The following is a 17,258-nucleotide window of genomic DNA, read 5'->3' as shown; positions in this document are numbered from 1 at the left end:
TCCCAAAGGGATCCACATGCAGGATCTAGACCAGAACCTGAGTTAGTCTGGAGAAATCCTTCTTCTGGGAGAACGGAGGACAGAGCACCCAGGCCGTGCTTCCATCCCCACAGCTCCTCTGTTGAGACACAGTGCTGCTGTCATGAATCACCCTTCTGCCAGCTCCAGCTTCCAGGACATTACAGCTGGGTCTGTGGTGACTGAATTTAAAATATTCTCTACCTGTCTCCTGACTTGGAATCAGACCACGGTTATTAATAGATCTCAGTATATGTTAGTAGCGTTATTAAGAGCATTTCTGCTCTGCATTTGTAATAGACTTAGTGCTTGCGAAGACAGTCCTTACTCCAAGGACAGCTCATGTTATCTTAGCCCTATATTGCAGTAAGTCACAACAATACTCATGTTCCTTTAAAAACTAATTCCTGTGTCATGTATCAAGTTCAGTCCCAATGTACTGTGTGCAATCAGCTTGTATGGATTATCACCTAATGGGATTTTTAAAAGTTCTAAAATGATTCAGAAGCCATGGAAGAAAGGGCACTCAACAAACCTGTAGTGAGATATTTTCTTGCCCAGACTTCTCATCCTTCATTGCTCTTCTCAGTCTCCTCAGGTCGAGCAGCATCTTTTGTTTACTGTGCCACGTGGGACCGAGAGCGTAGCTGGAGCTGGGCTGGATGAGACGGGCACACTAAACAAGAGTAAACGTGTCTGAATTTTGCTGGCTGCTCTCGCTATCCCTGTTATCCTTGACAAGAGGGCTGCAAACCTACAGCAGGGGGTTAGCAGGAGGCAATACAGGTCCCACCTGGCATAGCTGGGGAAAAAAAAAGATGCATAGGTACTATGTATAGCTTGTTACTTTCATTGGCTTTAATGTCTACTATAGTAGACAGTTACTCCAGCCTTAAGAGCAGTTAGTGATCTCATTAGTAGTGGAGCTCCAAAAGCAGTGGGGAAGAGCAGTGGCAGTCCTACTCCTCTTCCTGCCTCCTTTGAAGCAACTAGGTTTTCCCGGAGGAAGGCCAGCCATATCACATCCCTTCCTTCCTAGGAGCCAGTGTAAACATCCAGTGCGAATCCATAACGATTTCTTTAGGAGTAAGTGGCTATACCACCCTTCCTGCAGCCTGCTGTGTGCCCTCTGTTCCTATTACCAATTCCCTTATATATCCTGTTCAAGTGACAGCTGTAAATAAGCACAAGTCTCTGGCAGCCAGGATTCACTCGGAATTAAATTCAGGGATAGGGAGCTGTCAGCTAACTGACTTCTGTGGCATCATAGCTGTCATTTGAATGAATTACAGACCATAGTATCCATTTGTCTGCGGGCCTGTAAGCAAGAGGGGTGGAAAAAGTTGGGGCAAATGACTGAAATTTAATACAGGTTTCTGCAAGCTTTTCAGACGTCGTGCACCCATCTTCAGTGTGGTTATTTGTGTGGCTAACAGCATTTCCATGTAAACTGGAATAATCTTCTGTTGAAAGCTTTCATTAGTATGAAAAAAAAATTGATTATACAATTAGATGAGGCTTATTTTGCTCTGTTCTAGCAAAGACTAAAACATCTGGGTCAAAGTTTCATAGTGGTTGCCTATGCACAATTTACACTCTGGGATTGGCAGCTTCTCTTCAGATGCCGAGGAGCAAGGCATCCCCCCTCCCTTCCACGCTGCTTGTAGAGTGCGGTGCCCCATGCTGATGATGCCAGGCAGATTTAATTGTGCATGCTCAAAGAGAAAAATGACATCCACGCTTGGGTTAGTGCTCTCTGTGGCAAGCTGACAAATCCCCCAGCTGTCAACTAACCTCAAAGGCAAGTGTACGTGGCTCCAGCTTATGTCTGCTTGCATTCTGCCCATAGGCATTTATAAGCTGAAACTCATATTGGCTGCAACACATTCAGACTGCTACTGAGAGAAATGTATGGTCTATTTTATGTGTTTCAATCTCTAAGGGTGACCCACACAATTAAGGTTTATTTTTCAGACAGACTATAAGCAGGTGAAGACAGCAATTTTTTGCATATGTGGCAAGTGAAAGGGCATAATGTTTATGGCTATGGATCTGGCTAAGTTGCTGATTGCTTAGAGAAAATCATTTCTTCCTTGAGCTCAGATGGATTATATTTATATTTTTATGTATTTATTGGGGTTACTGGCTGCCAGAGAACTGCATGCACACAAAACGGCCTTACGTAAGTGCCAATATATATGGGCAAATGCAGAGAGGCATGTGTTGCTAATGCAATATTGGAGTCACGGAGGAGGGCTTCTGGCAGAAGCATAGTCACTTGTGGTGCACTGCAGGCTGTCCATCTAAACCTATCATCACCTGGCACCTATGCTGTAGTGAAATAATCAGCCCAATCTGTGAATGGGCAAAAAGCCATCTTAACAGATGTAGGTTGACTGTAGGTAACCAGGAAACCATGCATATACATTAAAACATGGGTTCAGGGAGCATGGGTCTTATCTGGGGATATCAAAGCAGCTGTCAGTGTTGAGCTCCTCTGTCGACTGTTGAGAACATAAGCCATACCCGTCAGACACCCACATAGGGTGGGCTAGAGCCAGCTCCCACGGTTCTGGTAAACTTTGTAGGAATTGCTTGGTTGAGCATGGTCTCAGCTACAGATTAATCTCATGCTTTGCGGTGAACTTTGTATTTGTGTTAGAGAGACAAAGAATGAAGTTTGAGGATGCAGTTGCATCCACCTAATTTGCATGCCCAGCCGAGGCACTGTCTCACCCAAATTTTAGGTGATGGAGAGGGCTATCCAACCTGCCCGGCACAATTGTCTAAGTAGACACTGATAGAGAGAGGCTTTGGGTATGTGCAGGGAAAAGTCCCATACATTTACATTTTGAATGCATTGCAGTCTTAGAACAGGATCTTAGAATATAAAGAAATAACAGGAAATGCCAAGTATCTCTATCGACTCAGGATTTAGTTCACCAAGCTCTTCTGGTACTGAGCAGCCAGTGCTGCTATTCTTTTTTGTAACAGTCTGATATTAAAGCACTCAGCTAGAAAGTAGGAATTCCTGGGTTCTTCGCCTCATCAGTATAATAAACTGCAGATCCTGACCCCATGAGTCCAGATGAGTGGTTCTCACCATGCTTTGAAGCTGAATCGTAGCGCAGCTCACTCTCGTGAGGCCACAATGAACACAAAGAAACAGCAAGTCCAGGGAGGTCCTCACCACCAGTTATTTTCACAGGCTTAGTGCTTCCCCATACACACAAGGGAACATGAAGACGATGTCTCTTTTAGTGTCCGAAATTAGTATGCATCTAAGAAACAAAAAAAGGGGCATATTCACATCATCTACCTCCACCTAAAGTTCACTGGGACTTCTGTGCCCTATTGGCTGGCTATGGGTCTTCTGAAGCATGTACTCAATGGAAATTTTAGGCTAATTTGAATTTAAGCTGCCTGAAAATAGCCCCAAAGCAGCAACATCAAGATTTAGGGGAGGTACTCTAGCTTCAATGAATCTGTGCAAATACACGGAGCCCTGGAGCTCTTTTACTGATGCTGGGAGCTGGGCAGGATGCAGAAGTGCCACAGGAGTCCAAATCCATCTCCTGTGTCCTTTCTGCTACCTGAGCATGGGAAGAGAGGATCGCAGGATGGGGCATGTGTATGTCTCTGAATATGGTGCTTCTGTTGGCAACGCAAAGCTTCAGGGAATATTAGGTGCCTGAGAGAAAAGGAGTGTTTCGCAGTTCAGGCAGTGCAGGCTATTTCCAGGACCATAGGACCTCTGCATAGGCCAGCTGTACATTTGAGTTATTGATGCCTCGGGACCTTTGGGAAGCACTCTAAGAATTACAGAGAAAATAACCACAAGAAAAGCATTTATTTTTGTGACTACTTTTTCACTCAGCTAAAATCAAGGAATTTGATGACTTAAATACAAGGTGTTAATATGTAGTTGTTTGTCTGTAGAATTAAGATGCCTGTAAATCTGTCCTAGTAGTAGTAACGCTATGTGGAGGATAGTCAGCTCTTTGCATGATACATGGCTAGCTTAACTGTGTAAGGAGTATGTGTATGCTATAAAATGTCATCTGTATAAGGGACCAAGTGAGCCCTATTCATACTTCAAAATTGTCAGTGTGAAGAATTGTGATTATCATTTTAGGTTTGACTTCCATAACTCTGCATTCTTAAGGTAGTTTGCGTTTAACCTAAATTACTCTTCCCTTAACTATGGAGTTAGAATGAAATTCTGCTGTCACAGATAAGAGTAATGATATTTATTAATAGTGCAAATCATCCATACACATGGAAGGAACTTAAACGTGCAAAGCACATCAGGACAGGAGATCACAGTCGTTAAGGGATTGATTTATCCTTGACTTCTAGGAGCCTTTGTTATGCTAATGATAGATATATATTCCCAAAATCCATTGCCTCTGTCTATGCCTTACCCTTTGATTTCTTTATTAACTCTCCTCCCTTGTCACTATGTGTTCTTGTTAATTCAGATCAGGTTTTGCAGCTTGCGTCATACTTTGCTATCTTTTACCAAAATGGCTTATTGAGTTCTCTCGCAGATTATGTGCTTTCCCATCTTTGCCTCACCTCTCTGCCAGCGCTGCCAGGAGGGCCCCTGGGTGAGCTGCCATCGGTCGGGCTTTGTTCCTAAGCAGTCGAGGCAACCGACCTCATTAATCATTTCCAACCCTCATTAATAAACATAATTTTGGTAATTTGGGGCAAATGTGTTCATGTACTGCAGGATACTGAATGTTTTATGTAAATATGTAATTTGGGTTTTAGGCACTTACAGAAACATTACGATTTATGGTGGCCCTCGGTGCTGCTGACTTTGCTAAGGTTGTAAATCCTTGGTATTTCTGAAGTCAAGGTGCATGTTTAGGTGAATAGTCATGGGCATGGGTGGTTAGCTCACCTACAGTGGTTGTTTGCAAACATTGACGACCATGATATGAGTAGATGGCACCCTTAGTATCATCAGTAAATGGAAAAGCTGTTTATAGGCAATAAAGTCTTTAAGGATATAAACAAGAGCAAAACATATAGATTATTGGAGATTATCAGCTGTAAGAATAGCTGTAAGACTATTAGAGCCCTATAAAAAAAGCTAAGAAATACAGAACATTCTGCATGAGCTTATTTTAATAGGAGGAGCGGTGCTTTTTTTCTGAAACCCAATATACTACTGCAGTGTGTAGCTGCTTCATTATACTTTCTTCAGTACAGGTATGTCTTGCAACATCTTGTACTCTCTCTTGGGACTAGATATATATGAAACATCAGCAGCATAATTTTGCTCACGTGCTAGGCTCTGAACTCAGCTACAATTAAATATTCAGCAGGATACTCTGTCTCTAGCTAGACTCATGCAGCAGTTATGAAAGATTAATTCAGTGTTTCTGTTTAATGAAAGAGTTGAAGTAAACATATCTGTTGAAAATTTCATATTTCAGGTTTAGAAATTATGATCTTTATTATGCTTTTTAAAGGGCACATAAGATAAATGATCTATATAGAGCTACAATTTTTTATTGAAATCTTTCTCTTTCAGGATACCTGTCCCAGCATCTTAATTACAGTCTTCTGTGTACTTCGTTGTCTTTACCTTGCCATGTCAAAAGACATTGTACATATTTCTTAACTGGACATGCAGTAAATAACCTGTAGAAAAAACTAAGGGCATTGCATAGCAGAATGGTGCAGATTTGCAGATCTTGCTGTACATTGTAAATTTAGTTTGGATTTTCTGTTTCATCAATACTGAGATTTTAAGTGATATGTGTATCTGAGGAAGGAATAGCAGCTTTGAGACAGTTTCTGGTATAATTCATTTATACGGCAATGTTCCAAAGGAGAGAGATGAAAGCAGCAACAGAGAAAGTTCCAATTTCTGTCCCTTGCAGGTCTTTTCTCTCGCCGCCCCCCCTCCCCCCCCCATCTTTCCCTTACAAAATTTACTTGCATTATTAATGAAGTTCAGTCCGAGCACTGGTGTGGAATCCGAAGGGTAAACTCAAGCAGCACGTTTGAAGTCCTGATCCTTGTAAAACCAGTGCGAATAACAGATAAAACTAAGCAAGGCACTGTAGCTGGTACCTGTTCAGCAATTGCTGTAAATGTGACCTCATTGATTCTATCTCTGTTTTTCCCTTTGTGTTTTACAGAGCACATTGATTTAGGAAAATGTTTTTGGCTTATTACCATTAATGTCAGAATGATAGAAAAATGTGCAAAAAGATTTGGGGATTGGTGTGAACTGAAAGCCATTATCTGGTTTATTAGCAAATTAGGGACTTGTTTTTAGTTACAATTCTGCTGCAAATAGCACGCACTATATTGTATAAATGGGGTTCTGAATTTCATTAATAGATTTTACTCCAGCTGCACTCCCTAGAAATTTAGAAGGGAAATCGTGACCAGGCCTACACTCCTGTAGCACCCAACAGGACCAGCATCATATCTTCAGACAGCTTTCCCGGACCTCCTCGGGAAGGAGAAGGAACACGCAAGGCCCCGGTTCTGTCTCGCTGTCCCCTTGGTCGTTAGCTCGGCTAAAAAGAGGCGTCACGTGTAAGGCGTCCTGGACAGGCACCCAGCGAGGAGCAGCGGGCACGGGGGCATTTTCAGACCCTTGTGTGACAGTCAGCAGCCGTGGCCCGTGGAAGGATGGGAAGACTGAAGGGCTGAAATTCAATAATCCTTTCTGGTTTGAAGCACTAATTACCTGTCGCACAGTTTGCTGCCAGCGAGCCGACTACTGCAGTGGGCTCTTATTGCTGTGATCAGCAGGCAAAGAGCTGAATGCAAAAGGAAGGAAGCTAAAGAAAAAAGAACTTCTGACTGAGACAAAGGTTGCAAAATGAGTAAAAATTGCCCAATGTTATGTATTTTGGATCAGTAAGAAAAGGAAATTCATCCGATGTTCTGTTTACTGAGCCAGCAGAAGCTTGCAGCGCTCGAGTTGATACGCTGCAGTCTTAGAATGGGCCTATTTTATATCATTTAACAGTTTTATATAGTAAACATAGCCTTATTACTTATGAGTCCTAAAGAGAGAACTCATTTCAGAAGTTGTTTAGTGGATATACAGAACAACTGAAGGCTACATTCAGTGGTGCTAATTGGTATTGGATTGAATCGTCCAGTCAAATGACTCTAGTGTAAATTTTGCATGCTAAGGTGCAAGGTAAGGTGAAATTTGTATTTTAAGTGCATAAAGGTAGCCAGGGATGTCTGCCAAAAAAATACAAAATATTTATAAAATGCATTTTTTTATCTAATTTCAAGTTGTTTGAGATTGGTACCTTTTGTATATGGAAATCCATTTGCATCTTGTATACAGATATGTTCTTGGTGTCTGCTTTGTGTTTATGCCTCCTGTGCCTCGTGTGTTTTATTTTATGTGTACATGTTCTTTATGGCCACCTTAACTACCCATATAAATTTGTCTGCCCATGTATTATAGGTAGTTGTCCACTCCCACTGTGTGGTTTTTCAGCATAGAGGTTATAATGCAGAGCAATTCACCCAAATACCACACGTGTAATTCCTGGTTTGGGTGGTTTGGCAGCTCAGCCAAAACACAAAGTTTCAGCAAGTTTCACCTTTTGCATTTCAGGATTATAATGATGAAATTCGCCAGGAGCAGCTGAGAGAACTGTCGTATTTGAACGGTTCTGAAGATTCCACACGTGGACGGGGCATTCGAGGAAGAGGGATCCGTGTCCCACCTACAGCTCCTTCAAGGTGGGGTAACCTGAGCTACTATGCTAATAGCTTTAGAAAGTGTAAACAACGGTAAACCAAACAAAGTTTTTTATAAAAAAAAAAAAAAGTCACATCGACATCATTGTCAGGAAAACAAAATGTTTTTCTTCCAGTAACTTGTGTGGTCTGTGTTGTGCCAGGTTCTCTGATCTACAGTTCACAGGCTACAGTGGGTGGTATATGAGTATCAAGCAACAAATCAGAGCAGATTTTGAAGCCAGTGAAAGGATATTTCTAGGAAAGAATACTGTTATGCTGGCACAGAACTGGCATGGTCAGTAGCATAAAATCATTGGTCAATAAAATAGTATAGTCAGAGAAGGCTACATAGTCTGGAATGGAACTTTATTTGCCAAAAATTACTTTTTTTTGTATGCATGTTATAGCTATAAAGTATATATTGCATTATATATTATTTTTTGTATGTGTTATCAGTTTTATATGAATTTGATTGGCATAATCTAAAAATATTGGTGTATAAAAGTTTCCTGAATTCTTCAAAGTATTTTTTCATATATAGGTAACATAGCTCTGCTTGTTCAAAAGGCCAGTGTATAATCTTAATACACTCAGACTCAGTTTTCACTGTGAACCCTTAAGAAATTTGTTGCCTTAGGCATCTAAGTTACCTAGCTACTTCTAGGCATCCACAGAGATCATTTCAGGATGGGTCCTAAGAAATCCACTTTTATTTTGGAGGAAATAGGATATGGAGGTACCTTATTTTATGCTGACAGAGGAGCTGTTCTATGGTAATTGAACTGGCTGATCTTGCCTATGACCTTTTTTTTTTTTTGCCTGAAGGCGTCTATCATGTTTTCCCTCAATTCTTCTTGAATGCAATTTTTTATTAGTAGTATGATGCTCATACATAGGATTTTTTACACTTGGCATTCATGACCATCTTCTACTCAAAGTCTTTTTGGGTTCAGAAACCAGTCTTCCTTACACCAAAGATCTCTGAAGGGCTTGACTTCATAACGATGTTCAGAACATCACTGCAACAGACTGACAGCTTTTAAATTAGGTTCAAAGCATAATCACTGGAGCGCTGGCCCCCAGTTCCTGCAAAATACCCACCTGATTGGATCAGTTGCATAGATATAGGATATTGTATGCTTTCCCTATTTTCCAGTCAGAAATCCCAGGAGAATATTAAAAAAAAAATGCAACTGAAGTATTTTAAGCTAAATATTTATGCTAATAATTTATGCTAAGAGCATAATTATATTTATGGTGATGCAGTTGATATGCTTGAGGGAAAGGATGCCATCCAGAGGAATCTTGACAGGCTTGAGAAGTGGGCCCATGTCAACCTCAGGAGGTTCAACAAGGCCAAGTGCAAGGTCCTGCACATGGGTCAGGGCAACCATCAGTATCAATACAGGCTGGGGGATGAAGGGATTGAGAATAGCCCTGAGGAGAAGGAATCGGGGGTACCGGTGGATGAAAAGCTGGACATCAGCTGGCAGTGTGCGCTCACAGCCCAGAAAGCCGACTGTGTCGTGGGCTGCATCAAAAGCGGTGTGACCAGCAGGTTGAGGGAGGGGATTCTGCCCCTCTGCTCCCCTCTGGTGAGACCCCACCTGCAGTTCTGCGTCCAGATCTGGGGTCCTCAGCATAAGGAGGACGTTGACCTGTTGGGGCGGGTCCAGAGGAGGGACACAAAGAAGATCAGGGGGCTGGAGCACCTCTCCTGTGAAGACAGGCTGAGAGAGTTGGGGTTGTTCAGCCTGGAGGAGAGAAGGCTCCAGGGAGACCTTATAGCAGCCTGCCAGTACCTGAAGGGGGCCTAGAAAAAAGATGGGGACAGACTTTTTAGTAGGGACTGTAGTACCAGGACAAGGGCCAGTGGTTTAAAACTGAAAGAGGGTAGGTTGAGTTTGGACATCGGGAAGAAATTGTTTTCAATGAGGGTGATGAGACACTGGAACAGGTTGCCCAGAGAGGTTGTGGCTGCCCCATCCGTGGCAGTGTTCAAGGCCAGGTTGGAGGGGGCTTTGAGCAACCTGGTCTAGCAGGAGGTGTTCCTGCCCATAGTGGGGTTTGGACCAGAGGATCACTGAAGGTCCCTTGTAATCCAAACCGTTCTGTGATTCTAAAATTGGCTACTGAAACTTGTAGTAAAGTAGTGAACACCACAAGCTAGTGCTGTGGGTTTGGTTGTCTCAGCAGGGAATGAGCCACTGCTCACACTGCTGCGGGAGACCTGACTTCCATTCACAGCTCTGGACCAGGGTGTCACTCATGGCTATACCCGGCACTCGCAGTCTTCAGAAAGGGCAGCACACTCCGGAGCATACTGCTCTGAAACAAAACCCACAGATTGCTTCCCTGATATATCCCCCTTCTAATTTGTCATGTGGCATAGTTACAAGAACCTCTTTTTAACCAGTAACAGCTTCTTCTGACTTACCAATTAGTACAGCAAGGTGGATATAGCATAAATAAACAGGAGGATGCTGAACCGCTCTATGCTTGTCCATACGCACTGTTCTCTCTGCACAGTGGGGGAAAGCAGAATCCCATGCTACCCTTCCCTTGTGCTGAACTAAATTAGATGGGAAGAAAAGATCTCACTCTCCTTTTATACTCCCAGGCTACTTTGCCTTGCAAGTTTCTGCCGTCGTGCATCATCTTCCGCCAGTCAGTTTCTCCCACCTACCAATAACCAGCAGAATGAGAGTGCCGATGGCTCTTGTAAAATAGCTGGAGAGCAACGGAAGAAGTTCCTCTCTTTCTTCTTCCTCTAGAACTACTTTGGAGTAACTCTGCAACTCCATGAATTACAATGACCTGGAATTTCATTAGCACAAGCAACAAGAGGGTCAGGTGTAAAAGGCACGGGATGGCTTAAAAATAATGCCTTTCCATAACAGGCGTCCTGCCTGAGCCATCGCCCAAAGGCGCTTGGCATTGCAACCGCCCCAACGTCACGCGGTACTTTAAGTAGCGGTAAAAACGTAAGAGCCTTCAGAAGGGGGCGGCGCTTGCGTCCTCCCTCGCCGTGCACGCCGACATGATTGTTCCTTTTTGCTCCCCGCAGGGGCCGCGGCGGTGCCATCCCTCCGCCCCCGCCCGGACGAGGTGCCCAAGCACCCAGAGGAGCGCCGGTGACCCGAGGAGCCCTCCCCGTCCCACCAGTGGCGAGAGGTGTTCCCAGCCCTCGAGCAAGGGGTGCCCCGGCTGTCCCGGGCTACAGACCGCCCCCGCCACCCGCCCACGAGGCCTATGAAGACTACGTAAGTAACCGCGCGCATCCGTCGCGTACGGGCGCCCAGCTCTGCGGTGAGCGCCGGGCGCCTCCCAGTTGGAAGACTCCGGGCCAGTAACAGCCCGGCCTCCGCCACTTACCTGCTGCCGCCGAACTGCGGTCTGGGCAATACGGCGTGTCTGCGGACCCGCGGCTTGGGCGGCGCGGGTTCGTAGAATCGTTGGGAGCTTCCTTTCGGATGCCAGAGGGGCGTGCTGGGTAGCTCTCAGGGTGTCACGAGAGAGCGGCACAGGCATGCGAAAGATTATGTCACAACTGGAAGTCACTCACCACCACAGGCAAGTTCTCAGGAATAACAGAGTATATCCTTTGTGAGAAAACAGGGTTGGTTTGTTCTTCTGCATCCTTTTTATTACATACAAATATATATATACGTATATTTGTATTCGACGTTGTGTTACAGATACATAGCAAAGAGAAATTCACTGGTGTTCATGAAAGCTGATACGAGGATGCATATTTAGCAAGGAGCAGTACTAACTGTCACCTTTTCTTGTGAGGTGTTAAAAATAATTGTGCTGTAAACATCAAAGCTTTCAAGTCATCCTCATTAATGTTCCCTCCTGGAATTATCACCATAACAACAGATACCCAACTAGAGAAGAAAGTACCATCAGGTATGATGTCTGACTTTTTCCAGCTGTGGCAAATCCAAGGGTAAGATGAACATCCCATCCATTCCATAATCCTATCACGAGGAGAACCATGGAGAAGATACACTATAATTGAGAAGATGCAGTTTTATTCAATTAATAGTCTTCCTAGAACAGAAGAAAGGAAATTGAAACAGAAATTAATCCTTGTCGGTAAAGCTTTACGCAACTGTCTGTATTTGTGGAGTCAAGATTAGATCGTGGCCACTTCAAATCAGGGATGCGCATTCTGTTCATGCCAAGAGTCACAACTGAACAACAGCTGCAAAAAAGGAGGGGAGGAAAGTCACCCTCTGTTATTATTTACCTCAACACAGTTTCCATCTTTAAATGAGATAAAAGCCCTGCTAAAAAAGGAATTTAGAAAGTATACCCTTCCTTGATAGATAGTATATTATCTGTTAGTATCAAAATGTATGGGACCATCCTGTCTGTGCAGAACTGCATCTTTTCCTAATCCATGAGTGACAAATTTCAAAACAGAACCCTTGTAATGTAAGATTAAGACTATAAATTAAGTAAATCTTTTCCTCTTTTTTTTTTTTCCCCCTCCTCTATAATACTGGTAAATGTCCTAGGGTATTAAACAGTTTTTAGGGAACACTTACGCTTTTTCTGGATAGTAAATATATGCAAAGCAGGAGGAGAAGTTGAGGCAGCTGGATTATCAAGGTTAGGAAAACATTCAGCCAGTTCCCCATTGCTTTGAAATGCTTACTTTCTCATGAGCACAAAATATACACATAACTGAAGGAGTCATTTTAGTTTGTAATAGATTACTCCAAAAAAAACAAATAACTGTGTGTGTGTTTCTAGTAGGCAAGAAACGTATTGCCTTATAGGACAAATTCAGATGTTTTGGAGATCCTTCCATGTCCTATGTCCTTTCAACATCTATATTCCACAGCTGGGAATGTATGGGCTTCTCCTGACTGGCTGTCATCCACCAGTTTGCCAGGAAAATCTCTTGCCATTTTGCAAAGACTTGTAAGTGCAGTCTAAATCATCTTGGTATCTTACGGGCTGAGATAATTAAAACTCTGTTGGTGTGCAGGTACAAGGAAAAGTTCAGTCATGTATCTATGTATGAATTTGTAAATGATATTTTAGGGGAAAATATTTTTAATTTTGCAGGAAATAATCAACACAGTTTTTCTTTCCAAATAAACCACTACCTCAAATATCTGACTGGATACTAAAAGCAAGTGGATCCATTTGTTGACCAGCAACAAATGTCATGTGTAATTGTTCTTTCACACTGAATCCCAGAGATGAAAAACTAATTTATAATGAATAATTAATCCAATTTACTTTGTCTCATTTTCTGCTTGTAGGCAACCCACAAGCATATTACAATTTCTTTATGTGTTTATGTTTTTCATTTTTGACTATGGTATTTCACTCCAGTTTCTGCCTAGTATATGCAAGCACCATTGGTTTGATTAGTTGTGCAGATGAATGCAATGTCATTGATTGTGAGTATCCATATTTTTGATTTTTCTTTGCTCTAATAGAATATAGTCATTTGAATGCTGAGCTGAAAGTGAACTCAAGAAATAGAATAGAATGGCTGCAGCGGATTTTTTTTTTAAATGTTTCAAGAGCATTTTCTGAAAAAAAAATCTTTAGATATTTGATCAGCACTACTAATCAGAGATGGTATTGACTGTTTGACCTTGAAACATCTAACTCTTCAAATCGGTTTGGATAAGCATTTAAAAGTTTGGATCACTCCTTTGTCATGATCCAATATCTAACTATTTTGAGGTTTCCTGTTGGCTTTTGTGAGAGTCCATAAAAGCAAATGTCTAAAGGTTTCGCAAGAGAAGCGAAGTCTTGTCGTTGTGGAGAATATATTCACATTCAACATTTTGAATGTCATGCCCAACCAAAGGGAAAATAATTTGGAACAGCTTTCAGAAAAGAAGAGGGCTAGGGAGGGAAGGGGGAGTGACACACCTCACGCCTTTTTCTTTACTTGCTTTTGAAACAGATATATAACTTTTATTGGGTGCAGCATAGATAGTATCTCAGAGGAACTTCAGAAGACTACCCACAGGAAGAGGAGGTACAGACAATAGGAGATAGGTGCAAAAAGAAAGAAATACTTACTGTGTGAACCTTCCTCACTTTAAAAACAGCTCAGTGTGTGTGAATTTGGATGGACAGCTTAACTAAGAGCTGCTGTGCAGCTTCTGGGGTTAGAGAGCTGGTCCTGGGTTGGCAGCCTGGTGAATAAAAGTGCTGTTCCAAGTGACTAACCTTAGTTCAGGGTGACCAATCTGTACGTGTTCCTCTTCTGCTGAAGGAGAGGTCCCCCAGAGTGCAGTTCAGAGCAGAGGCTTGACCTGGTCATTGTGAACTTTCTTCAGAAGAAGCTTCTTTCACAAAGCTGAACTTAGCCCTTTGTCATTAGTCTCTGAGATACAGTTTTATGCCTCTAGTCCACAAACACTGCCATCCTGAAGATGACCCTAGCTGCTGAATTGAAAACTTCATTAAAAAACAGCCTTCTGGACCTCAGGTTGTGTTGTGGGTTTTTTTACTGAAAACCACACAGTGTAGTTCCCCATTAAATGCATTATGGACCATACTCCTACTCCTTCCACAAATGCAGTACACAAATTCATTTGAATTATTGCTTAATGCTTCTTTCCATGTGTAGCAGTACATGCCGTGACCAGCTGGCAGCAATGACTTAGTCCAGAACTTTTCAGAAGCACTGATTTACCCCTGAGCCACGTTGGTAGTCCCAGGATGCCGAAGAGCATGCAGAGGATGGGAGGGAGAGCGGCAATGCCAGCAGGCTCCTCAGTTAGAACTAATGACAAGATGGCTGTTTGGGATTTATCAAACGAATTTTGTAAATTAGCTTCATATTCTACATTGCAATAGGCAGAGATGTTTTGAGTAGAGAAAACGGTACTGGAATTGCATTTTAATTACCTCTTTTAAACTTACCTCTTGCGCAGTTGTGGTCTGAGGTATTAGTTTTGTCTGTTAGGCAGCTGATGTCCCATCTACAAATCTTACAGTGTTTCTATATCAGTGCAGCAAGATAGGAGATGGTAAACGAAAATGAGTTCAAGTATTGTTTCAGTCCTGCATCATCGCCTTTATTGACGAGGACGATAGTAAGATTGATTTTGTGCCATTTTTTCATTACAAAGGTTAAAATTTGTTTAGTTGGACTCCTGCTTTTATCAGCTACTCAAAATACAGGAAGGAAAATTAACACTGGTATCGTCTTTACAGATTGAGGGGAGACTTCTGGAGTCTTTTCTCAACAAGAATAAGCAATTTTAAAGGCTAAGGTCTTGTTGGCAACTTATGAAAGAGGCGATAGACACGACTGATTGAGGTTCATGATTTATACAGAAATGAAGAGTGAGAAGTGCTTGAGTAGATCTTCCAGTGGAAGGAACATCCTACTGAGGCAATAGAGCAATGTTCAGCATAATGTATTTTAATCTGAGCATCCAGATTTTTTCACTCAAGATTAAAGCTAAATATTTGAAGGGTGCTTAACCCAAATATAAGCCAACAGTACCGTTGCTTTCAGATCCTGTTTTGGAAGGCATTTGGCTCTGGAGCTGTATTTTTGCCTTCTGAATCAGAAGCTAGTTATGAGCTGTGGAGTGATATTTTTCTTCACATTTTTTAAAAGCTGTGGTGAGCCTTGCTAAGAGGTCTAATGTGAGTCTAGAAGTGACTTAGCACTTGTTCCCTTACCCCAGATGCAAAGAATTACCAAAACAGAATAAATTTGGCATTAAAATACACTTTGCTTTTATAATTTACTTGCACTTCCATTTTTACTTCTGGATAAGAAAGGGGACTTTCACACAGAAAGCCACTCATCTTAATATGAATACTTAGATGAGCTTCTTGTATTTACAAAGAAATGTATAATTTGTTTGCAAGAAATGGGCCAGTCTGTCGAGACACTGTGAAGCTGGTACAGCTCCTCTGTCTAGGACGGCCAGACTGAAGAGCAATTTTAAATGCAAATATTCTTTTCCACCTCTCATTTCACTGATCAAACCAGCCAAATGCAGCTTCTTGTTATCTTCTGGAATAAGTGAAGAGCAGTTCTTTTAGAAAGTCACTGAAAAAGAACCACACAATAAGATAGATTGTGCTTTTAATGTCATGCTGTTCTTCTCCTCATTTCAAGCTATTTAAAATGAAAGCAAATGCCACGTTCAACTGTTTATTCTAAGCTCAATGGTTATTTACATTTTTCAATAGTTTTCAAACAAACTGAAGCAACTATGCTCATGTTTATTCAGTGCCAACCTAGACAAGGAAAAGACTGACAACAACAGGCATTTTGTCACACTTTAACATTTTAAAGAGAAAAATCAACAATTACATGTGACTGCGAGCCCCAAAACTGTGGTTGCGGAGGCTTTGTTTAATATTTTAAACTGGAACTCGTAGGGCTTTTAAATCCATTCTGTCTGCCACTTCTGAATGTAAATGGGACCCATGTATAAAGACCTGCACTTCCTCTTCATGGTGTGGTTGTGCCTGTGTTAGTGCTTTAATGAATGTGTTAAAGTGAGCAATTGGTACTTGATTCTGCTCCTTCTGAAGTCCATTCCTACAATCCTGGTAGGATATTCTCAGTGAGAGTGAGGCCCGGACAACTAAGATGACTTGTTCCAAACATTAAAATAGTGAAATATACTGGATATAATGATAGTCAAAGGGGATTATTTTCATTTTTTTTTCTAAATTGGTATTTCCAAGTTTTAAGATGTACCACTTATTTATTTCTGTGCCTCTTTTGGATTAAAAAAAAATCAGTGAAGAATGTACTGAGACTAAAGAGCATTTGAGTAAAGCTAGAATTATAGACATGGGAATCTGCATGGCTGAACAACATATTGATTAAATATGATCGATTACCTATTCATGCCCAAGGCACTTAGAAAAAGAACTAAGCTATATTCAACTTACATCTGCTGTGACTTGAAAAATCAAATTTTATTTTTACTATAATAGCGATAACCAGGATAATGTTTATATTATCTGAAAGACTGTTGAGCTTTAGAAGGATACTGTGAATGATGGTCTTATGAAGGTAGAGTGGATTTTTCTGTTAGTTATTCAAACTTTCGAGACTTTGGTGCATCAGTAGTATAAATGTATTTATTGTGAAAAAATCCAGCAACATAAATATAGAATTAAAGTAGTGGCAACTTTTTCATGTTTCTCTAAGAGCAAAAACCACAGTCAGCATTAAACCTTCAGTGTCTGGGACCCTGCAGTTCTAGAGTTTTTTTGCTTACCTGTGCAAACTGTAGTTTGGGTCTTATTCTTACAGATGATATTCTGAATAAATAAGGCTCGCCTCATGAAACCAAAGGAAATGTCCTGAGAGCAGTGCATCAATAAATGTGAATACTGCTTTCACACTCATCATTGCCATGAATTTCTCACAAATTGACAGTGTGCTCTAAAGCAGACTTTATTGTATCATTTTCTTGATTTGTTTTGATTTGATTGTAATAATCATAGTTATTCAATGCACTAAACTTTGCTCA

At 41.6% G+C, this 17,258-nt stretch overlaps 1 protein-coding gene across 2 annotated transcripts in view; it reads left to right on the top strand.

Annotated features, from left to right (window-relative positions):
- KHDRBS2 (KH RNA binding domain containing, signal transduction associated 2) overlaps nt 1-17,258 on the top strand; it is a 379,002-nt gene that overhangs the window by 226,011 nt on the left and 135,733 nt on the right. For both annotated transcript variants that reach the window (XR_011328340.1, XM_069804568.1), the window contains exons 5-6: nt 7,631-7,758; nt 10,826-11,021. Coding sequence is in view for 1 of the 2 variants with exons in the window: in XM_069804568.1 (XP_069660669.1) it covers nt 7,631-7,758; nt 10,826-11,021 (324 nt within the window). In the remaining variant the exon portion in view is untranslated. The remainder of the gene's footprint in view (nt 1-7,630; nt 7,759-10,825; nt 11,022-17,258) is intronic.

The sequence above is a fragment of the Haliaeetus albicilla genome, chromosome 17 (assembly GCF_947461875.1).
Source record: "Haliaeetus albicilla chromosome 17, bHalAlb1.1, whole genome shotgun sequence".
Taxonomy (NCBI): domain Eukaryota; kingdom Metazoa; phylum Chordata; class Aves; order Accipitriformes; family Accipitridae; genus Haliaeetus; species Haliaeetus albicilla.
Note: the sequence above shows the minus strand (reverse complement) of the source record. Positions and strands in the feature narration are given on the sequence as shown.